Consider the following 25,578-nt stretch of genomic DNA (forward strand, 5'->3'; position numbering starts at 1 on the left):
TTCCCAAAAGACTGTCTTGTTCCGATAAAAGGACATATTATGAGAGTTAAAATGCAACGCAATGCCTCAGTTCTCCTTCAAATGTTTTTACAACAAATTGGAAATTTAATGGAGAAGACTTTTTGCTTGTAGCTGATTTAAACCAATGGCTTTTATCTCACACCGCAAGAACAAACACTATTATGGAAATATTATTGGAGCGGACCTGTTGACTGTTTGGTGAAAACGCGCGCACATCTGCCGATATCAAAGCTGTTTACTACATGATAGAATAAAGCTGGGCGTTAAATGTACTTTCCTTCCATTTAACAGAATGGTTTTGGGAAGCTACGAGGCAAAATAATAGCTGTTGTTTTTCTTTTTTTATTTTGAATTTAAACGATGTTGTACTTATATGTTAAAATTAAGTACAGATAATTACTGTAAATATAACGATATTAAACTATTAATGTAATATTAAGAATGATTTTAAAATGATTTAGAAGAGGAGATTGAATGAAAGATTTTGCTAATTGTAAATGAGTAAACAATTTTTGTGAATAGAAAATAATTGTGCATCTACTTATTTATGGATGTTAACGACTTTATTGCTGAACGAAAGCTTAGCCAAAAATTGTTAAGATTACAATCCTTTCTTTAAGCCGCCGTGATTCCATCAGGCGATGTCTTGATTAAAAGGATATCTGACGTATCAAATAAAAAAATGAAGGAGAAATAACAAAAGACTCTCATTTCGCGCCAGTAAGTTGCTGTAGTGTCTCCAGACAGGCTATTTTCTTTGATTGACGCTAGTGTAATGACGCTTACAGTGTTAAAAGAACGAGTTCTCCCTTGAATTGTAGGACTTTTTCAGAGGTGATGTCTGTGGTATAAAAACGATAATGGAAGTGTTTAATTTCTTGGCAATTTTAACAGTATTTATTGTATATTTTTTAAACTTTATTCATAGTGCTTATCCGCGAGAAAAATCCATTTATTACATAGGTGCACATGGTAATTTTACATGGCCCCGTAAGGAGCTTTCTGTGTCAATAGATGGGGATATTATAATTGGAGCCTTACATATGGTGCACGAGAGAAGCGAGGAACTCACGTGCGGTGCTATAATGAGTCAAGGAGGTATTCAGGCTTTAGAGACAATGCTTTATACGTTAGACCATATCAACAATCGCATGGATATACTTCCGCATGTGTCGTTAGGGATGCTAGCAAAGGACGATTGTGACAGAGATATTTATGGCTTAGAACAAGCCGTTGATTTTATCAGGGGTAACACATTTTGTTATGTTCATATATGTTTTTTTATTAAGTGCATATAAATATAATATCTTTACGATTTCATAGATGTTTTTCTATACAATAATCATGTCCAGTCTAATCCACTTACCAGTTATTGTCCTGTATAACTGTAAAGGGCAAAGTCAAATAAAGGATAATTTTATTCTCTTAATGTTGTTGGTACCAGCTCTGGGTAATGTTACTGTACTAATTGCCAAAACACTTCAAAGCAAAATGGGGTCCAGGTAGTTCAAACGACAGATAGACATGCACGCACGCACACAAAATAAATAATAAAAAAACTTTAGAAATAAAAATTAAAACATATCTGAAGAAAAATGGCCTTCAAGTAAATATGTTTAATCTTTAGAATGTTTCCTCTTTACTGACAGTTTACTGTATGATAAGGCAAAAATATCTTATTTTATTAAACATTTGATAAAATAAATGCATACTTATAGATAAAGTTATCAACATAATACTCTTGTGTATTGGCAACTTGCTTTGATGTTTAACAAAAAAAACAAAAACAAAGAAAAAAGAACAACAAAAAAGACATGATAAACAGGATCATTATTAGCCTTCTTTATACTTCGTTTGGAAAACACATTATTAGGATCTTATATGATTATTTTGAATTAGTCCCATGATTTACTCCGGACAGACACGATTTACATTGTGAGTCGACAAAAAACAACAAAAAACATTTACATACATAAAAACATCCACATACACCAGCTTTACATTTCATGACCAATTTTTTGGCCTTTTGGTTAGACATTATTATTTACATTTTGCTATAAATGGAATGTATCTTATTTCCATATAAAATAATTTACTATGCAACTGTTTGTAGTTTACCGAAATTTCATCTCGTAAAACCAAATTAAAATTAAATCACAAAAATGTCGTTTCCACTTATAGGGGAACTGCTTTGCATTTGGACAAAATGCATCGATGTAAAATCTGGTGCACTGCATTGTAATAAAACTTTTGAATTTTTCAATCCATCCATTAATTTGTGTACTTTTAGAAACTAGGAAACAAGTTATTTTTGAAAAATTTAAATGTTTATACATGTTTCTTTTAAAGTTTGGTATGTATTTGTTTGGGATGATGTGGATAGTGCTGTGCGGACATTCTGGCTTTAAAAACTTTAATAGCCGCCTTTTTTATAGTGAAACGAAGTCACACGTATGCTTTTTATTTTGGTTAGATTTGGTAACGGGTCTGGTGCCTTTATTGTCTTATATACTATCTTTATGGTCAATTTTGATGCTTTATTTTTGGTCATTTGCTTTTTAAAATAAATATATCGTTTAATCGGGATATAATTAATAAATGTCAAAGGCATTTGGACAAACTATTACGGGCATCACTGTCTATATTTTAATGAGACACATGGTGTCGGAGTCCTGACAACGCGATATTGAGTTAAGCGTACCCGTACAACTAGTACGGACGTAATGAATTTTTCGTGTCGTATCGCTTCCCCTTTAACTTCAACAATTGCGCATATCTAAAACGACATTGGTCGTGGTAGCATTTTCTTCTGTTTTTATTAAATGTATGCAGTGTACAGCTGACCATTTTTTACGTAGCCATTTTACGTGTGTGTAAAACATCGATTGTCATTATTCTTCAATAAACATATGACATTTAACATAGAATGAAGATTGTGTTTTTACGCAGGATTTATCGTTGGAAGTAATTGAGTGAAAGATATTAACCTTTAACATTGATGAATAAACTGGCAATGCATGGACTGAGAAAATCCCCGAGTAGAATGAATGTCTTTATTTCATTTTGTTGTTTCGTTAAAATATCATTTCAATTCCTTTGTCAACAGATACAAAATAAGATTTGTGTATTTTATATATATTGTATATACATGTACAACGACATCGCATAGATATCATTACACTATCAACTTTTGTAAACCAGAAAATTGAATCAGTATTTATTGTAATATTTTTTCTGTGAAAACATAAGATTATCATAGATAGCTTCTGCTCAGATTATTTCTTTTCTTGTTTCGGCATAATAACAAAAACAAAAATAAATAAATAAGAAACAACTCCATGTTTTCTATAATTTCGATCGCGCTTTCATCGCTTATACATATACATATATAATCAGCAGAGTAATTTTAACAAAAATAAAAGTAAAACTATTTGGTTGGTGATATACACAGGCCTTGAAAGCACGATTTCAATTTTGGTGTTTGTCGTTATCTTTTAAAATTTTAATTATTTTTCTTCATTTTAAAACTATAGAAGGGTACATCTTTCACATTTTGAAGAGTTATATATACATATGATTTTTTTAATTGCTAAAGTGCATAAGTTTGTTTCAACGACATATAAAAAACCAACAGAATAAGACTGCCCATGAAATAGATTTTACTAGTACAACTGTATCTGTATTCACGAAAAAAGCAATGTTATGACGTCAAATTCAATTTCTCGTTTGTCAATCCTCATATGAAAGAAATTGGCATAGTTTCTTGATACTAGTGTCAGAATTGTATACACTCAATTTGCCGACCCTATTTTGAAAGAAACTGTTATCTTCGCCATTTCGCATTTATTCCAACGGCGCTGAAAAAGAGATATTTCATAACATTTTGTCGAATTTGATGGAATGATTTCTTCAGCATTTTGACCTTGATTTAATATTTTCGTCGCCCAAACGTATTTGTTTATTCGTGATACTGACCGAGTTAGAAAACTAAGATAGATTAATAATTTTGATATCATCAAAGTATGAAATGTCAAACCTTTGTACATAATCAAGTTTGAATTAGAGTACTTTTACATGAAACAGTCTCATTTAATTAATAAAGAAGTGCCCATAGTAAGAAAATTAATGACGATTTAAAAGATATATTCAAACTAATGTTTTTTGTTGTCAATATTTTTTGACTGCTAATTTATAATTTTAGTTGAAATTTCATATTCGTTTCACTTTTTGTATTCCAAAACATATAAGGAATTTTAAGGGTTTCATTTGGCTTGAGTGAATAACAAGTTTTATTTTCCTATATCTCTCGATCCAAGTAGTACAGCACCAATCAAGAAAATAAAAAATGCACGTTCCCAGAATCCAATCCCTAACTTCTGTGAACAAGCCTTTTGATTTGATTTTGTCTTCCGACCTTTTCTTTTGCTTAATAATATGACGTTTAACAATTTGGTCAGAGTACTCAATTTCCGCTCCATTTAGATACATCAATCAAAAATACAATGATCAAATTTATTCTATTAGAGAAATTATATGAGGTATGTTTTGCACATATTAAATGAACTTCAAAGCTACCTGTTGTTGGAAAAAATATTTTCTCATCAACGATCATTTCATTCAAATCAGATATTCACTCAAAAAACAACATTAATGGACTCTACGATACGACTTTTGTCTGCATGCAAAACAAGAGCTGAACGACGGATACCTGTATGTCACTTGATATTGATGTAACTTGAATGAATATAATTACTTACTACTTACTTCTATTTAATTTACCTCGCATTTGAGTTTTCATTAACCTCCGCATAAAATAAGTCTCATATATACTGCATGATTATGTTTCGCGAATTATAAAAAATGAAAATCTTTGCGAAAATAAATCTTTGCAAAGAATGTCAGTTTTGTATTAATTATTTTCAGAACAGTAAAAAGAGGTTCGCGAATATTGCACCACCCAATTAGTCCGATATATTGGTTTTGCCAAATTTTTGGCCTCGGAAAATTACTGATTTTTTTATCTATCTATATATTTTATTGAAAAGTTGATAGATTGTTTGGAGCAGGTTTGATAATTTCAAAATTAATTATTCAATCAAAATAATAAGCTTTGCATTAATTTTGTAGAGGAAGCGGAGACAAACCAATTCAAACCCCGTCAGGGGCAAGTCTTGTTTCCTTGAGCAAGAAACACTCATTGCTCAGTGCTGGTTGGTTCCAGTTACGGATTCGAAAGTGTGTCTATAAGCTTATAGCTTTCTACACAATCGAACTAAAATAAATTGTTTATAAACTAAATCAATGTGCTTTCTTTGAAAGCATAAGTAATTTTGTCAATACTTTTAAATAGTAGGCAGTAGATGTTACATCGCTCATACACAAAATTCACTCATTATGACATTTGCTTGCACAGTTTCAACTTTCTATCATTCTGTTTTTCAGGATCAATTGCCAGTATTGGAGGATCAGACTATACATGCCGAGACGGCAGTACCCCTGACCTTACACCAAAGGTCATACCAGGGGTCATAGGTGCACCTTCAAGTGTCACATCCATTCAAGTTGCTAACCTACTAAAACTCTTTAAAATTCCACAGGTAAGCTACATATAATTTTGTAAACTGAAGAAGGCATCAAGCAGAAACGTTTGCATTAAATGATTAATGAATTTTCGTGTTTGTGTGGCTTATGTGTTAATTTTGTAAACGTGTAACACGCACAAGTATGTGAACATTCATAATAAGTGTGAATGATTCTGTTTAAAAGTGAATCTGACGGGTAACCTATCGCAAAATTATTTTTGAGAGAAAATTACTTACTAGAATATCCTATTTCAAACATCTCTAAGAAGTACCAATGCAAAAGAGATAGATGAATCTTAGAAAAGTTTATTTCTATCTCTTAATAGTTAAAAATACTTGTGTGCCTTTATATTGATATAATAGCACTATTTTCCATAGTTGTATTAAGTAGATATTATTAGTTTTAAATCGTTAACTTAATTTTAATGATCCTTCGTGTATCTAATATTTAATTTAATTGATCAAGGTGTCGTTTAAAATGAAGGGGGATTGAAAGATGTAATGTTCCTGTCCTGAGAAAGAAAGAAATAAAGAGCGGCACCAAATGCTAAAAACGGTGTTTTAAACAATTAGATAGAGAATTAATTATACAACAGTGTATATGTGACAGGAATTTTATGGTAATGTTTTAAAATTATGGCTATAACAATAACATCAAATCATCTTTCAATAATATCATTATCTAAAAAATCTGTAAATATGCTAAAGCATATTTTAATTTTGCTAATGCGCAAGATAGTCTAATATATTCTTTGGCAATTTGTCTCTTTCTGCTTGTAAAGAATTAGTGTACACAAGTTATAATTGTGGTTGAGAGAATATCACAGTAAGGTGCAAATGACGTTGTTTTATAAAATATTAATATACCAAGACTGCTTTTACATATAATAGAGTATTTTTTCGTGTAGTAACATATGCAGAAGCACGATGACCCATTTAAATCCCAAACCTTGTTTGTTTTTTATTCACAAATATAATACATAATTATACATATATACAATGACATAATTTAACAAATTCAATTTGAGATATTCATATGTATTAGAATTACAACGTACATAAACACACAAAGTGAAAAAAGCTTGAAACTATTTAGAGGTTAGTATATATCTTTTAAAAGTTGTAGTATTTTGTCAAAAAATTTAACTTTTGTCTTCTTGTATTTAAAGTATAGATAAATTATTTCGAATTCTGTTTTAAACAGTTTTAAAATATTAAATTCATTTGACCAATTATTACTACAAAAGTAAGCTTTATAAATTCTAAAACCTACAATGGTGAGTATAACATTTATGTAAAAGTATTCTTCTTGAGATATTTTATAACCGAAAATAAGGATGTCTAGTCTACGTATATTTCTTTGAATTCCGCACTCTTGAAATATATATAAAATTTTCTCCCAAAATACATTTACTGCCATACAATCGATAAAAAGATGTTGATAATCTTCTATTTTATTACATTTATTACAGAGTGGAGATGAGACCATTTTCCATTTATAGCGCGTTTCTTTGCTTGTAAAGATCATGTTTATTACTCTAAATTTGAATTGTTTATACCGATTATCAGGAATTCTTGTAATGAATTAATATATATCATTCCAGTTTAGTTTTCTCTCATTTTTATTTGACCAATACGAATGTGAAGCGGGTTTGTTTAATGAATACTTTGTTTACTAATATTTGATATATTGTTTTTGAATCCATCAATTCAAAAGGTCTGTTATTTATCTTAAGACGTTTTTCTGTTTTTATTTTTGTTTGCCAAGAGTGAAACGTTTTCATAGTTTGTTTCCAGGTTAGAGGTATAGCTTTAAAGAGCAAGTTTAATTCAACGACGCAGTTGCGTTTATCTACTAGCTTATTTAAGATAACATTTTGATCTACTTCACCCTGATCATTAAGTAAATCATTTAAAAAATATATATTCGATTTAATCCATGTTTTAAAAAACAAACATTGGTTTTTAATTTTAATGAATCTATTGCCCCAGATTATTTGTTTTCTTATTTGTTCAAATTTCAAATTTTGATTTTCCTTATGTAAATCGCGAGTTTTTATCCATATTTTAATATTTAAATAAGTTCTTGATAAAATTCAGTCACATTACTACAATTGAGACTTTTAATAGTGTCTGTATTACAATAAAATATTAAAAAATTGTCACCAAAATCTTTCAGTAGGCGTTTCGGAATTAATTTCCAGTTTGCTTCTGATTCATCAGTTAAAGCTTTTACCCATTTAAGTTTTAAAGAAGTTATATAATAATCCATTGTAATTTATTGCCTATTAAAGTTGCACGTTTTACTTTTTCTTGTTTATTGTCCCATAAAAATTTGAATATCATTGTATTGATTTCTTTCACGATACGTTCTGGCACAACTAAAGAATGAAACAAATAAGTAAATTTTGGTATCAATAACGATTTTATAATTTGAACTTTTCCATACATCGTTAACTTACGTTTTAAACAGTTTTTTATTAGACTTTGACATTCAGTTAGTTTTGACTGCCAGTTGAGTTTAGAACACTCTTCGTATTGTATGCCAAAATAGACTCCTAGTGCTTTAATTGGTTTATTTGGCGATGTTATATTTCCTTCTTTATCAGTTCGTGATTTACTTCTTCCTATCCACATTGCTTCAGTTTTTTTGCTATTGAGTTGTAACCCCGAGTATTTGCCAAAGCGCTCTACCAGATTTATTGCATTCAGAATGTCTTGTTCAGATTTCAGAAAAAGAGTAGTGTCATCAGCAAGCTGTGCTATTTTAATTTGTTTATTATTATTTTCGATTTTTATCCCTTCTATACTGTTTGAGTTTCTGATTTCAATGGCCATAATTTCAGCAGCTAATATAAATAAAAGAGCAGATAATGGACATCCCTGTTTAATACCTCGATTTAAGTTAAATATCTCTGATTTATGTCCATTGTTAAAAACACATGATTTAATATCATTATAAAATGTTTCGACCCAGTTTATAAAGTTCGATTTAAAACCAAATTGTTTAAGTACATTAATTAAAAAATTCCATTCTAGAGTATCAAAAGCCTTACGAAAATCTAGAAACATTATCGAACAATTTATTTGTTTTTCTGAATAATCTATTATGTCTTGTATTAAACGTATGTTATATCCGATAAATCTGTTTTTAATATAACATTGTTGGTCTAAGCTTACTATCTTATGAATAACAGTTTGCAATCTATTAGCAAGAGCACGAGTTGCAATTTTTACATCAACACATAATAATGAGATTGGTCGATAGTTTTCTAATAATAATGGGTCCCCTTTTTTATAAACTAAAGATAGACAACTAATTTTTTGTGAATGAGATAATAGTTTTTTATCAAAACATTCATTTAGACACTCTGTGAGATGTGAACCTACACAATAGAAAAATTCTTGATAGAATTCTGCAGGAATGCCATCAATTCCTGGTGATTTATTTGGCTTAAGTCCATTAACAGTTATCAGTTTTTATTTCGTCCAAATTTAAATAGCCTTCGCACTTACTCGCTTCATCATCGGATAATTTGTTTTCATACTGAATAGTGTTAAGGTATGTTTTTATATGATCTGTTGGAATTTTACTAGAAGTGTAAAGTGTTCTGTAATAATTTACTGTTTCTTTTAAAATTTTCGTTTCATCTGAAAGTACATTTCCATTTATTTTAAGTGAGTTAATCGTTTTCCGCGTTTGTCTCGACTTTTCCAGATTCAAAAAAAAAATTCGTGTTTTTTTCTCCATTTTCAATAAAATTTATTCGGGATCTTATTTGTGCGCCTTTCGCCTTTGTTTCATATAGTTCTTGGATTTCTTTTTCTAATTTTTCAATTTGCTCGGATTCTAATATACTATTGTTTTGTAATATTTTAAGTTTAGTTTCAAGTTCTATAATATATTCTTTTCTTTCTTTTGCTCGCCGTTTTGAATATGTAATCGATGAATTTTTAATTTCTAATTTACATAATTCCCAAAAGTCTGTTTTGATACTGTGTTTCTGTAAGCAAGCTCGCATTGTTTTATTGTATCTTCGATCAATAATTTATAATCACTCTCTTTAAGGTAGGAAATGTTCATCTTCCAGTAACCATTTCCGCGTTTTGATGGTTTTTGTAATTTTAAAAATATTGCTTGATGATCTGTGTATTTGATACAAGCGGGTCTTATATCGGATTTAACTACTAACGGAACTGCATTATCTTCAACTAACCAGAAGTCTATTCTACTTTTTTCTGTACCATTTTTCCTTCGCCAGGTAAACTGTATTTTGTTTTCATTAAAAAGTTTCCAAACATCTATCAGATTATTAGATTTAATAAAATTTGCAAAACCTTTCCCGGGATTAATTTTTATATTGTTGTTTACATTAAATCTATCGGATGATTGTAATATGTTGTTCATGTATGTCTCCGCCGACAATTATATATCCCTGAGCATTTTCATTTAATATTTTCGACAAATCGTGGAAAAAAATGTTTCTTTTTGATAATTCATTATGGGCATAAATGTTAAGAATAGTGTAAATATTGTTGTCTAGGGTTATATTTAGAAGTAAATAGCGCCCATACGTATCTTTAAGAGTGTCGATGATATCAAAATGTATAGATTTATTAATAAAGATAGAGCATCCGCTACTGTTACTTGAGCCAAATGAGTGAAATATTTGCCATTCATTAAATTCTTTTGCAATTAGGTTTTCAATGTCTACCGTTATATGTGTTTCTGATAATAGAAGAATCTGGCATTTTTGTGACAGAATATATTGTTTTAATCTTGCCCTTTTTTCAAACTGTCTAATTCCTTGACAATTTAGTGATAAGAATTGAATATAATTACTTATATGGAATTAGTTCTTACAGAGATTATTATTGCTTGAAAAAAAATGCAAGTGCATTTAATATCTGTAAAAAAGAACATATCTGGAATGTAAAAAATATTCCTTTAACTACGAAAACGAAAAGTAAAGAAGTACAAGAATTACATTTGACTAACGCAGATATTCTCGATACACCTTGATAAGCGCAACTTTGTACAAAGTAGGTTTTAAAGTGTAGAGATATTATGCCCTCAACAAAATTCTTTAATACAGCTCTATAATAATAGCATATCATATGGACCAAAATCTGGTATACTTATCGAGATCCTAATGTTTTAATGATACAAGTATAAATGTATTTCGTTTGATCTTTACATGGAAATGAGTTTAGATTGTAATGATATTTAACGATAACAAAAATAAGACTATTCAACAGAAAGTTATGAGAAAAAAAACATGTGATCGACACGTTTAATTTCAACATAAATTTACTAAAAATACCATTGAATTGCAAAGAGAGTAAATTGTAATCTTTCAACTCCGGCTTATTTTGTATAAATTTACAAAACAAACTTTTGACTGACATAATCAGTATTAACTTTAACTTGTAAAGATAACACCTAATTAACATATATTATATCAACACAAATATATATAAATCATATCTGGCTAACATATTAAATATCGACAACAGTTCATGAAAACAGCACCTGACTGACATTTTATAAAAATAGACCCTGACTGGCCTATGCAATTTCGACATCAGTTTATGAAAAGAACACCTGACTAACATGTGTATCAGCTGATGAAAATTGCTTCTGATTAACATATATGATCTTAGCTCAAGTTTATGAAAATAACCTCTGATTAACTTATGTAATATCGACGCCAGTTTATGAAAATAACCCCAGATTAAAAAATATGATCTCAACACCAGTTTATGAAAATACCCTCTGATTACCATATGTGATCTCAACGACAGTTTATGGAGATAACACTTGACTGTCCTATTTAATCTCAATGCCAGTTTATGGAAATAACTCAACGTCAGTTTATGGAAATTACCCCCGTCCAACGTATGAAATATCAACAATAGTTTATTACACTTACAACCCATTTGTAATTTGTAATTTTAAATCCCAAACCTGCAGGGCGAGGGATTTAATCAGTCCTAAGGCTTTTTTATATTATATATATTCAGTATTTCGTTACCCGTATTTTGCATGAAGAAATCATTAATTGTGCTATGCTTTGCACATGCCAGTGCGATGTCATTTGAGAGTTATGTTTTGATACTTAAACTACTGGTGGTGTTATTGAATTTAGCTGTTTTTACATTGAACCTTAGGTTACACATATTACAAAACGTGCAACGACGGCGCGTGGTCAGGAGCGTTAATATATGCTTTCATGCGCAGTTTTTTGCAGGAGTTTTATTTTAAATACACTGTACAACGTTATATTGGATAGCTTACTTTTATCTTAACCAGCTAAACAAATGTTTACTCCGAGGACAATCTATCTCAATCCATCCGACAGAACTAATATATATTTTGTTGTTTTTTTTCTCCGGAATGATAAATTGCCATGATATTATAACTTTCGAATTAAATTACGTTAACAACTACTTCATTTATTCTCAAAATATTTTTTTCTTTGTATTTTTTTTATATATAACACTGCACAAATATCTGGAAAATAATGATCCATCGGAAGCATTAAAAACAGCATAATGACAAGAAAATTGCAAACTCGGTTTGATACAGTCTGTACTTGAGGGAAAATGTAAAAGTGCAACACGCCTCACGCTCCCTAGCACCGGCTTGAGGGGTACTCAATTCTCAACACTGAAAAGGACTGGAGTCAATGATCCCGAAGGTCCAGGAAAATATAACAATAATATAGCAATGCTGATTCTCAATACTGACGATATCAATTCGCCTTTGAGTAATTCATTTCAAATCCTCTTATCTCGTATTCAGATATATTTTGTATATACACTTGACTTGCATCACAGGATTAATCTGTTACGAATTATATAGTGAGCTAAATTAGAATTTCGACTAGAAATTGTCTCATTATTTACAAAGAAAACAGCCCAATTTAACCTATATTTCATTATTTATTGGATTATTTATGTGTGTACATGTAGAAAAATTTACAAGTACACTTTCTCGTATGATGATTAAATTTTAATATATTAAAGTATGTGAAAAAATTATTTACCTAATACCGCCTTGAAAATATTGAGATGAAGTTATCATATCAAGGTACATTCACTGTTTCAAAAACGTCCTATAAATTAGATTCAATAAGATTAGATTATATAACAAATAATATTTCATCTTATTGTGTCCTCAATAAATTTAACAGACATCCGTGTCATTTCATATGGTGTGGGAGCAAAATTGTCCAAGTACTATCCTAGCCGTAGATAATATTCATTACAAAACCTTCAATTATCCGCATTGATTTTCTGGAGACGAAGATGTCTTATATGTCACTAATTTGATCACATTAAGACCGTAAATGACAACGTTCTATTACTTAACACTAAACTAGAAAATTGTTTCGGGCTTTCATAGCCTTAGATAAATGCTTATATTGAATAATAAAAAGTTTATGCGAATTGTTAAAGGTCCAGGCAAGGTCATGATTGGAGAACGAAACACGTATAAATTTCATTTAATATGTTCTCGTATTTATTTATTGTTTAAATACAAACAGTAATACAGCTTTACGAGCTTGCAGCATTTTCAATTTTGCCGTATTGACCGACCATTTTGATTACCTATTAGTTTAGGTTTTTCATCTTTATCTTTACTAGATCTTTAGCTAACTTTCAATGCAAACTATGCAAAGAGGATAGTTTTATCAAAATATATCTATCACACGTTGTAATACATAAGTGTTGTGGAAATTAAATATGTTTTGTTTTTATATTTACCTTTTATAAGAAGAATTAAACACGAGGACCTCTGAATTACAATACACTCTCGAAAACAATATGAGTGGCACACCGTTATTCTTTTTCTTTTCTTTTTTTGTATTTTTTTTTTGTTCTCACAAATACCAGTTTATCTTTTTTATGGATCATTATTGTAACTATTTTCCACAAAAAAGCCGACGAAAATAGCTTGATAAAACGGTCATTTACTGTTATTTATATTGTACGACCTGCATTTATTTACCTAGGTTTTGAAAACTATTTCATTTTTTGAAGTTTGATTCTCTTATTCATATCTTAAATATGTAAACGTTTTCTTTCTGCTTGGAGCTTATTGAACAAGTTTATAAGTTGATTATTATGTACAGCTTCTTTTTGTTTTACATTTTCACTCAATGATACCAAGATAGAAACATATTTTATCTAATTGTTATCTGCACTGAGTTTTAATGAAATAATCTAGTATTTGATTTAAACTTTACAGGAAACTTTAGTCAGGGTGATTTAATAACATGTACGTCGTTCAAGTCATGACTAAAGGCGATTTAATTTCCTTGATGTAAAATGTAAAAAAATCTCTTCAGGTACTTTATAAGTATCTTCTCTCCATGAAAACGCAGCTAAAATGTTTAAATGATAAGATTTACATGATAACATATACATGGTAACATATGCATGGTAACATTAACATGATAACAGAAATAAGATAACATAAACCAAGCAACATATGCAGGATAACATATACATGATAATATAAACATGATACCATTTTTGGTAACGTTTTTGGACAGATTTATATCACATTTATCAGATGACCAAATATTTACTTATGCGACGATCTATCTTTGTCACTGTCCTTAAATTGCGCCACATGATCAAGTTCTCTTGTAATGGATTAGTCAATTAATTCAATATATTCCTATCTGTATTATGTGTCTCGCCATAAAATCTTCTGAACAAAGAAAATAACCAAGTCTTCCGGCGTTCCTCGTGATTGATTTAAATGAGTTACTCACGTATGTAGAAAAGTATACAAAAACGCACATCGGTTCATATAATTGCAAAACCTTTAATTATCTTTTTGTTTTTAAAAATGGTTCCATGTTAGAGAAATAACATTTTACTTATTTGGCCACATTAGGTCCGTAAATATGAAAATAATGTAACTAAATTCTGGGAGAAAAAGAAATATTGTTTAAGACTATATTTGAAGAATTTGAAAATGTTTGAAGTGTTTGATATCATAGAAAGACTCAATAAATACAATTTAAATTTTCACAAATCAATTTTTACTTTCATAGCTCTTGCGGAAGAATTTGAACTTAAAGCCACCACAACCTTTACAATAATTGCTAAGTGGTTAATGGACAAGTGCTTTAGAAATAAATGTAGCTATTACCCTAGATGCCCTTTATATGAACTTTTGATATAAAATAGACGACTTCATAATCATCAAATGTCATGTATGACACTAATGGTTCCTTAATGCATATTGTATGGTTGTGGAATATCATATCTAGAACGTTAGAACGTTTGTTTATTCTTTTTTCCTTAAAAAGTAAAGACATTGGTTTCTAACTACAATACCAATAACAATTATTGTTCTAGCAATACAATACATTGTATTTTTCGCTTATTGTTGTAGATAACTAGATGCTACCACAAGATATTTGAAATAGTGTACTTAAAATATATATGCCGGCATTAATTCTTAACATATTCATTCTGTTTTAAAAATGGTACGGTACTGTGTCACGATCCATTTTCAATCCTCTTTAAATACAAAATGGATATCTTCTATCATGATGACAAAAAATAAAAATAATAAAAAAAAATAAAAAGAAAAAAACAACAACAAAAAACAACACAAAAACACACAACAAAAATCAACCCCCTCCCCTAAACAAAAAAACCAGAACAACAACAATAAAAAACAAAGCAACAACACACTTAAGTTAATAGTGATCCCTGTCATATCTCATACATTGTCATATCAGATAAATCCTCTAAATGTAAAAGCCGTTAAAAACCCCACATCCTACATCCGATGTGATTGTGTCACTGTAATTTATTCGATTACATTTAGAACTTAAATGACTTCTCTAATTTACTGAGCAAAAACTAAAATAGGAAATTGTTAAGTCCATTACGTCTTCAAAGTGTAAGCCAAAAGCGTTTATTGAAAAAATAAAATTTATAGTATTTTTTCCAATTTTTAATAAATTTATAATTTTGGATTTAATGAAATGTCAGAATATTTTAAGTTAAATAGAATAAATTGCAAGAACTTGTTTCGCAATCGAGCTTAAATGAATATATTTAAAGATAATATTTTTAATAATAATTATTCAATACAATTACAAGATTTCGGGAGCGACAATGTTTAATAATGGTGTTTTTTGCTACTTTTTTATTTAGGTTATGTATGTGTGTTGGTGGGAGGGGCCATAGTTTTGTCGTAAAGTGAAAATGCGACAATTGTTCAAATACGCGGTTTTACTTAATGACAAAATTTCTGAGTTTTGCAAATTAAAGAATTGAAGTATATGACTACTTGTCATGTGATTTTGCAAACATGATACTAGAGAGAATCTTCAGAATTGAATACATCCGTTAACTTAAAGATGAACTCAATATGAACTTTGATAAGTACAAATCTGAAATATAATTATCACTATTGTAGTTTGCTAGTTAGTCCATTTGTGTACATTTAATGAGAGTTTATTATCATATAAAATTAGTCGTGTATCTATTTCCTGAGCAAGATATTTTCTTTATAATTGAATTAATAATTAAAAGCAAAAAGTAACAAACAATGTTCTGAATGAATTATATTTATACTTGCAGTTGTAACCCTTAAAATTTCAAATACATATATTTCAAATCACAATTTTCGACATGGATATTAACCTTTAGTTATTTTTTATTTAAATTTTCTGAAGCGTCTTACAACAAACCATTAATTTAGTTGCGGGTATATAACAAACGAACTGAAACGAAACGAATATATACATTTTTGTATGTATGTCATTCTTTAGAAAGGGCAAACAATTGTTTTACAACGTCTCATATGGTTTTACAACATTTTAGATGTTAATCACCTGAAGAAAGTAGCACTGAATGTGAAATTATCTGTCAAGAAACCGTCAAACTGTAAACAAATTAATATCTTCACTTCCATACAAAATACTCAATCACTACGTTTTTAATTATTGCTGAAAAGCAACTGAATCTAATGGTTCATGTAATTATTGGCCAATGAGTAACTATTTCAGAATCTAACAGGAAACCACAATACAACAAAGATTAAAAAATGAATTTCTGGGGCATAATGGGCCTTTCAAAAAACACGTCTTAAGGACACAACTAGTTTTCAATCATTTTGTAAATTATTTTGATTTCATAACATTAAATGATAATTAACATTTGTTTCAAACCTTTCAAGTCTGTGGGCTTTCTTTGCTTCCTCAAATGACTACAGAAAAAATCAGTGAAAACGTTTGACTATACACATTCTATGCTTTTATATAGAAATTGAATTTACTTCGTCGTCTTGTGAAAGGATAATGTCTAGAAAAAGAAATCAATTCCAGTCAAATCAATAGCTTTCCATCACTTTAAATCCGCAAAGCAAACACTGACAGATAGACAATCTACCTTAAGTTTGTTGATAGCATTTCAATAAGACACATTATCTGATTATGTTGTAACGAAATCACTTGCTTATAAATTTTTCTTTATATATATTATGTATTTTGAAACAAAGTACAGAATCAAGAAGTCGGTTGAATTATTATGTTTCTTACTGAGACATTCACATTATCTATCATATTAACCTTCGAAAAGCCAACACAACATTTTTTTCAATACAATACTAATAATATGTTATTGCTTAACAAATTAAAGTACGCGAATGTTGCCTGTTTCCTGAGAACGTTAAGAACAAACATGTTGTCTTTCTACTAAAAATTGAAGATTTTGTGTTGCTTTTGCTTTCAAGTACAAACAAGTACAATTATGTTGCATTTCTCAGTAAAAGCATTACAGAAATGATGCCTTTCTCCAAAGTTGTTTTCTTGCATTCTGTCAGTATCCTTGCCTTTCGGATGATTCTAAATAAATTATCATTACACTAAAGTAAAATATGAAAATCGTCAACACATAGAACAGCTTTTGTTGGCCTAAAATAGCTGGAACGCACTAGTATAACCGATAAGGTTAATTTACCGATCCTGATGGCAGATGCTTGCTACCACTAATGCCCTCTAACGATTTATGAGAATACAATATGTAAAATTTGTACTTAAAAGCAGTGCACGAAAGATAGACAGAATTATTTGAAACCACGACAAGAAAGGTAAATGGGGGGGGGGGGGCAATAGCTTCCATATTATACATTAAAATAATATATAAAAAGTATTTTAAGCTATAACAAGCCATCAATTATCAATATACTTATAGGTTAGTTTCTTCTCAACAAGTACAGTACTTAGTAACAGAGACAGATACCCGTACTTCCTGAGAACGATACCATCTGATGTCAACCAAGCCCAGGCCATGGTAGAATTGGTCCGGATGTTTAACTGGACATTCGTGTCCGTGATTTATGAAGAATCAAGCTACGGAATTCAGGTAATATGATCATATGTTTTTTGAATGTTAAGTCACATAGACAATGACAAGTGCATATGGAGACATTCCTCTTTTCAGGTGGTAGAAAACATCAGATGTCCCTCTGTGCATTATGTCTGGCTCGGGTGGTCATCCGAATAAAACTATCGGCATCACGTAAGCTGATTGGATAGCGTTCTCACATGCTCTTTCTTGAAATGTTTCACAAAGAAACAGCGAGTGAATTTTCTTTGACTATCTTTGGCTAATTATGTAACAAGTTAATGCATAGGTAACAATATTGAGATAATTTCAATGCAAGATATCTATTTTGAAAAGTACTGAAGAGCTCTTTCTTTCTAGTTTGTCATTGATTGCTGCATTTTTACTTTCAACTTATCAAAATGACTGTTCTTCAGAATGACTGTTCTTCAGAAGCTTATCTAATTTTGATAATAAAACTTAATATGCTGAATTTAAAACAAAAAATAAAAATAATTGAGGCTTTTCGTGCTTGGAAATAATTAATTAAAATATACCTAAAATATACCTCACAATCTACAATGAGTGTGTTAACCATCCTTACAACAGCACTGATTGCATTTGTATGAATTCAAAATAATCTCAATTTTCAACATGCCTTCTGATGTTTTAGAAATAATAAATCTTAAATAATGAGACTGAACAAAACACTTTCAAATGAAGATAGCAACGACGAAGAAAAAAAAACGAATTCCCACGAAATTACATGTAAATGAGTCCTGAATTATATAGTAAACAAGCATGGTTAAGTGGTATATAATACGAGATGGTACAGACGTAAGTATGTCATTATCATATGTAAGTTTCAAATGTCATTTGTTTCAATTTAGATATAATTCATGTCACAAAAATGGTGATAAATGACATATTAAAAATGAATAATGGTATCTATTTTATGACACAAGGGGTTTAACGAGCTCGAAAAACTGTTGAAACAGCATGGGATTTGCTTGGCGACGACGGAAAAATTACTGAAAGACTCAGGAGTGCCAAGTGAAGAATTTTACGACCATATTGTGACAAGACTGAAACAAACCTCAAAAGCAAAAGGTATTAATCAAATAGTTAAGATGTCAGCGTTATAAACAAATGACAATAGATAATTTCTGTTCCTGAATCAAGTTAACCCGGGTATACTATAATGAACAAAGAATAAATAAATGCAATACTAGTGATGTGAAAAGATTTATTCACGTCTACTGCATAATTTACTGTTGATAACATGACTGAATTAATTCGTTATGCATTCCATTTATTACTATCAATTCATTCACTATACAGCAAATATTGAACATATCATTAAAAATACCTTATATGTCATTTTGACAATGTTTTTTTTTGTCCCCAATCAATTACATTATATAAAAAATGATCATTATCCTGATTCGAGGTGAGAGCGCTTTTCGTTTTGATCATTTTGCTAATTACAATCATGATGTTGGAAAATTTGACACATTGAGCAATCTGATTTGAAATGTGTTAAAATACTCAGATGATATATTAAGGTTGATTATCTCAATAACGTCATTATATTTGTAAAAGTTACATGACTCAAATGCTATGATTTTACCAGGAGTTATAATATTTGCCTCTGACCAAGAAGTAGGGGAGTTGATGAAAGCTGTGCGGAGAAAGAAAGCAACAGGAATGTTTTCGTGGATAGGAAGTGATGGATGGGGAGGAAGGGGTCTGGCTTATCTAGGAAAAGAGGAACAGGTAAATTGTGGTATACTAAAGTTTTTCTAAAACGTAGTTAGTTTTACTTGATAAATTATGTTAATCCCTCGATCTTTTACATTTAAGTAATTTGTCTTTTATTAAAAAAGTAAGAATGAAACATGATGGTTTGTACCAGGTATGTAGGAAAACAAAAGCAAGATAAAACAAATAATCTAGCAATGGCAGGCATTCAATATATCTTTAAACACTCCATTTTTTAAGTTAATGACAAAAATCTATTTAAAGTTTGGTTCAGTCATAATTATAAAGAATGAAATTTAAATAGAATTAAAATTAGTTATTTCGCAATCCGAAATGTATACAAAAGTAATGCGAAAAAATGGACATTTTATAATATTTATGATCAAATGTATTCAGGTGGAAGGTGCGATAACGGTCCAGCCATTAGCTTTTGAAGTCAAAGGATTTAAAGAATACTTCTTGAATTTGACACCATTTAATAATATGAGAAACCCATGGTTTGTTGAATTTTGGGAACAAAATTTCAAGGTATTGTTTTCGTTTTATCTCCCAGATTAAGCACTATTTCAGTTAATTAAAATTGCATAAACATCTGATAAAACCTTAAAAAACAACTTTAGCTATTACTTAAGTGGCTTACATAAAATCGGTGTTTCTTGGATATACACGCGAATAATCAAATAACTTGCTAAATGTATGGTATATAACGTATTTTTAACAGATAGTATGTTTTTTCGTGCACAATTTTTAAAATGCAATGTAAGTTAAACATGGTCGATCATTTTATTTTTAAAAACTTATCTCTCAGTTACGGCAAAAACTATTAATACATATTTTCCAAGATGTTATCTAACAAGAGATGTACTATATATTAATGATTTATAATTTTATCCATAATTGTCGAAGGTATATGGTTTGTGCCAAGCGCGTAACGTCTGTAAGCCGTTTCGAATCTGCACTATAGTTAACACATAAGTAACAATTATTGATATATTAAATTTATTCTTTTCCCAATTTTTTTCCAGTGTAAATTCCCCGGCTCTTCATGGACGCCATATAACGAGGACTACAACACAACATGCACTGGCACTGAACGAATAGAGCCTAATACGTTTATCATGGAAGCCCAGTTACAGTTTGTCAGTGATGCCATGTTTGCTTTTGCAATAGCTTTACATGTTAGTCTATGTATTATATGCAATAACTATTTAACCCTAATATATATCATATCTTATAACTACTTTAACCCTGATAAGTATTATAAGTAGTATATGTAATAATAATCTTATTACATGTAATACTTATAATGGTAAAAATAGTAAATACATAGAATTCATATAAGGGTTAAGATTGTTATAACCTTATATGATTTATATGTAATTGCTATGTTTACCCTTATAAGTATTATATGTAATAACTATCTTAACCCTTATATGAATTATATGTAATAACTTTTTAAATCTTTATCTGAATTATATGTAATAACTACCGAATTTAACCCTTATATGAATAATATTTATAACTATTTTAACCCTTAAATGTATTATGTTATATATATAATAACTATTTTAACCCTTATAAATATTATATTTTATAACTATTTTAACCCTTACAAGTAGTATATGTAATATTTTTCTAAACCTTTATATGAATTATATGGTGTAAGCAAATATTGAATGTAGACCATACGTAGGTGGACTTTTATGTATAGATCTTTTTAAGTTGTAGTTTCTCAAAAATTACCGTTACTACAGATTATTTTGTTTTCGCTTTAAAACTGTAAAGAGCCCATTGTAGACGCTTATTTGCTAAATTTTGATAATCGTTCTTTCAGACCTTTATGGTACGTGTTTATTTGCCAAACTTAGGAAGCTAAAATGTGTGTCAGAAAATAACTTAATCTAACACTGGTAAGGTTAAAATCTACTCGGATCAATTGTCTCCCGCATTCCCTTATGGACATTCCGAAAAAAAGATTTAACTGAGTTTAGGTCTCATGTGGTTACTTTTACAAGGCGATATTTGTTTGTTTGGAGACTTTCTCACATGCATATCAATATGTAGAAAATGTTATTTTTTCAGAATATGCACACCGACTTATGTGGTCCAACTTATCGCGAACTGTGTCCTAGTATGGATCCGGTCGATGGTGAAGCACTAAAAGATTATCTAATGCATGTGAATTTTACAGGTATTGTTGAATTTTATGTAAATGAATAACATCAGAAAAACGATACCCGTATTTTGATCTGGTCCGATAGTTTATTACAGATAATTTAATTCCTGCTTTTCAACATCAGCTTAATAAAAAAACTAATAAAAAATGCCACAAACAACATATATTCATTGCATTTATTCGGAAAGAGCATGATCAGTAAAGATTTTTTGTATATTAATTCAACATAAAGTGATATTTTAACTTTTGTGACACTCTATGCTTATATAACTATGTCATTTTTGTCACAAATATATATTGGTTGATGTTTAAGCTCTGTTCTGCCTTTTTTGGTTTTAAATTGTTTTAGAGATAATACAATTCCTGCAAAATACAAATGCAAAGGGGGTGTTCCTTATTTCTTTTTAAACATTAGAAATACATCCTACTCTGTCTAAATTCTCATTTGTGTGTTTTTGTTAATCACAACATTTACAAAAAACATATTCTGTACAGGTTTGTCCGGTCAGCATTTCCAGTTTCTACCAAATGGAGATGGTCCAGCAAGATACAGGATACTTAATTTCCGTCAAACGTCACCAGGAGTTTACAAATGGGAAACAGTTGGTTTCTTCGATAATGGACATCTAATTGATGTATGTATGAGATTAGTTATAGTTCGAAAATAAAATTTCAAGTTCTGCAATAATACAATCGATTATTATAATTTGAAAGTGTTGAATAATGATTTTGTTTTTATTTAGATGTCAAGATCAATAAATACGCAATATACGGAAATTGAATGCTTTTGGAACTTTTAATAAGACTGGTGATAATGTTGTTTGTGTTTATTATATAGCAGTTCCGGAATCCTTCACAATTTAAAACAAATAACAAAGTTTCAATTACTGTTCGTAAAACATACCGTACAATATTGAATATACAGTTTGTTGATGGTCAATATGAGAAGAAAATTTTTAATAGTAATTTTAATGTTTCTATTAATGAAAGTATTCAATGATAATGAATATTTTGATCAGTGAGAAAAAGGGTACAAAATTGTCTCTAAGTTGTCATTGTCAGCCGTTTTATATTGTTTATGTTTGCTAACTCTTGTTCACTCTCTTCTACTTTAAACTTACACGATTATTATATGCTACCTTTTTTGCTTATTTCAGGTAGAAGACATAAAGTTCCGCCTTGACCAACCACAACATCCGGACTCCGTCTGTTCGTATGAGTGTGGGCCGGGAGAGGCAACTTTATATTTAGAGGGAAGTCATTGTTGCTGGACCTGTGCGAAATGTCATACGTACCAATACCTGCCTACCCCGTTTAAATGTGAAGATTGCCCGCCGGGATCAAAGCCAAACGAAGAAAAAACAGAATGTGTTTCAATACCTATTGTTTACCTGCGGTACGTTGACGCATTGGCTATTGGAGCAATTGCATTTTCAACAATTGGAATTGTTTTCACTGGCTATGTAACTGCCATTTTTGTGAAATACAATGACACGCCAGTTGTCAAAGCGTCTGGGAGAGAGTTAAGCTTTGTTCTGCTTTTTGGCATCTTTCTCTGTTACTCCATGACATTTGTACTTATCCTAAAACCTAATGCTATTGTCTGCGGTGCACAAAAATTCGGGATTGGATTATGTTTCTCGGTTTGTTATTCAGCTATTCTTATAAAGACTAATAGAATATCTCGAATATTTCGTGCAGGAAAACGAACAGCTAAACGCCCGAAATTCATCAGCCCTAAATCTCAGATATTTATAACAGGTTCTATTGTAGCATTCCAAAACATTGTCGGTGTGATGTGGGTACTGTTACGTCCACCGGAAGCTGTTTTCTACTTCTCAACCAGGGCTGATCATCAGCTTGTATGCAAGGACGCAGTTGGAGGATATTATATGATTGGATTTTCTTGCCCAATCATACTTGTGATTATATGTACAATATATGCCATATTGACTCGAAACATTCCTGAGGCGTTCAATGAATCAAAATATATCGGATTTACAATGTATACAACTTGCATTATTTGGTTAGCTTTTGTGCCAATATACTTTTCAACTGCATACGATATAAAGTTACGAATAGCAACGATGTGTTATTCCATAAGTTTAAGTGCAACTGTAACGCTAGTTTGCATGTTTACTCCAAAATTGTACATAATACTTACACATCCTCAGAACAACGTGCGGAAATCCATGGCAACGCACGTGACACGCACGTACATGAGTAATGCTGCTCAACCAACTCAACAGTCACAAACCATTCATTGTGGATACTCAGCCGTGCCGGTTTCATCTCAAATACCAAACAGTACGTGTTTGTAGTCGATGTTGTGATTTATGTGACATTTTTAATGTTGTTATATTTTTCTGGTCCTTCGGGAATTATTGATGCCAGGACTATTAAGTGTTGGGAGTTGAGTACCGCTCTTTAGTACCACTCAAGCCAGTGCTAGCGGGCGTGAGGGATGTTGCACTTATTCATTATTCCTCATGTACAGACTCAATCAAACCGAGTCTTCAATTTTTGTGTTATTTTGTTGTGATTAAAGCTTCAGAGGGATCACTTTGTTTCCAGATTTTATTATGGTTTACATAAATTTCCTTTCATCTGGTCTCAACATATTTATAGATTCAGGTATTTTTCTAATTAGCAAGTTCATGTCACCCAACGCTTTAAGTATTCAATAAGTAAAGAGAACGGGATGCAATAATATGCTTTTATTAGGAGAATAATATTTTACACATTTCACATATTGTAATGTCACACATTGTAGTAAACCGTAGTGTATTGGTCTTCGAAGTATTTGCAGCTTATTGCATGCAACACACATCAGTTTAATATTTGCCGAATTGAGCGCTTTTACGGTGTCCAAATTAACTATTTTGTATCTTAATTTTTAGAGATGGAAATGCTACAGCCGAACCCACCAAACGCATGCCTTAAGGGAAGTGATGTACAGAAAAATGGAAACAGTATTAGTACGCAGACATTGGACAGTATGGACGTTCTGCTCAACAACAAGGACGTCACCTTGTAGTTTAACATTTCAATCAACAAGAAATTGGCCATTCCGGATGTTCTGCTCAACAGCAATTGATAACATTACAATTAAACAGTTTAACAATTACAAGCCTATTCGCGGCAACAAATGAGCATATTCTACCAGTGCCGTGTGATCAGTTACCTTACCTTGCTTTTTATAACAATTAAATATTGGAAAATAAATATTTTACTTTGGAATAAAATACACAACTGATTGTGGAACGGATGCTTTATATTAAGATTAATTACTTTTTTCTTCAAATTAAACGCTTTATATACAAATAACGTTTTTGTTTTGTTCATTGACTTCAATGATATAGAAAATATTTTTTTTAAAAACACGGGATACTTTTTCTACTGTAAGATACAAAAGTGATCTTATCTCCGATAAATATCTCTAGAACTAAGATATCAATATTGTTGACATAACGTTAGGAAAAGAAAACATTCATTCATTGTGCATACTGATTACACGTTTATTAAAAAATGATGACATAATGTATACTAAGTATTTATATCGTATTTGATTTTAACAAAAGTTTAACAAAAGACCGGATGTTTATTTGAAAGTAGTATGTTATTCATTAAAATGATACATGTATGACTTTTAACCAGTTTATAAAAACATGTTCA

The 25,578-nt window shown here is 30.3% G+C and overlaps 1 protein-coding gene across 1 annotated transcript; it reads left to right on the forward strand.

The window, feature by feature from the left end:
• The first annotated feature begins 286 nt into the window (after positions 1-286).
• Positions 287-25,221, forward strand: LOC132740698 (metabotropic glutamate receptor 8-like). Its single transcript, XM_060728665.1, has 11 exons — positions 287-1,269; positions 5,464-5,618; positions 17,835-18,005; positions 18,932-19,076; positions 19,600-19,742; positions 20,124-20,255; positions 20,753-20,905; positions 21,810-21,918; positions 22,399-22,538; positions 23,061-24,210; positions 24,804-25,221. The coding sequence occupies exons 1-11, from the start codon at positions 882-884 to the stop codon at positions 24,938-24,940; spliced, it is 2,823 nt and encodes a 940-aa protein (XP_060584648.1). The 5' UTR covers positions 287-881; the 3' UTR covers positions 24,941-25,221.
• Positions 25,222-25,578: the final 357 nt, after the last annotated feature.

Source organism: Ruditapes philippinarum, unplaced genomic scaffold (assembly GCF_026571515.1).
Source record: "Ruditapes philippinarum isolate M1 unplaced genomic scaffold, ASM2657151v2 ctg5946_1_1_1_1, whole genome shotgun sequence".
Lineage (NCBI taxonomy): Eukaryota > Metazoa > Mollusca > Bivalvia > Venerida > Veneridae > Ruditapes > Ruditapes philippinarum.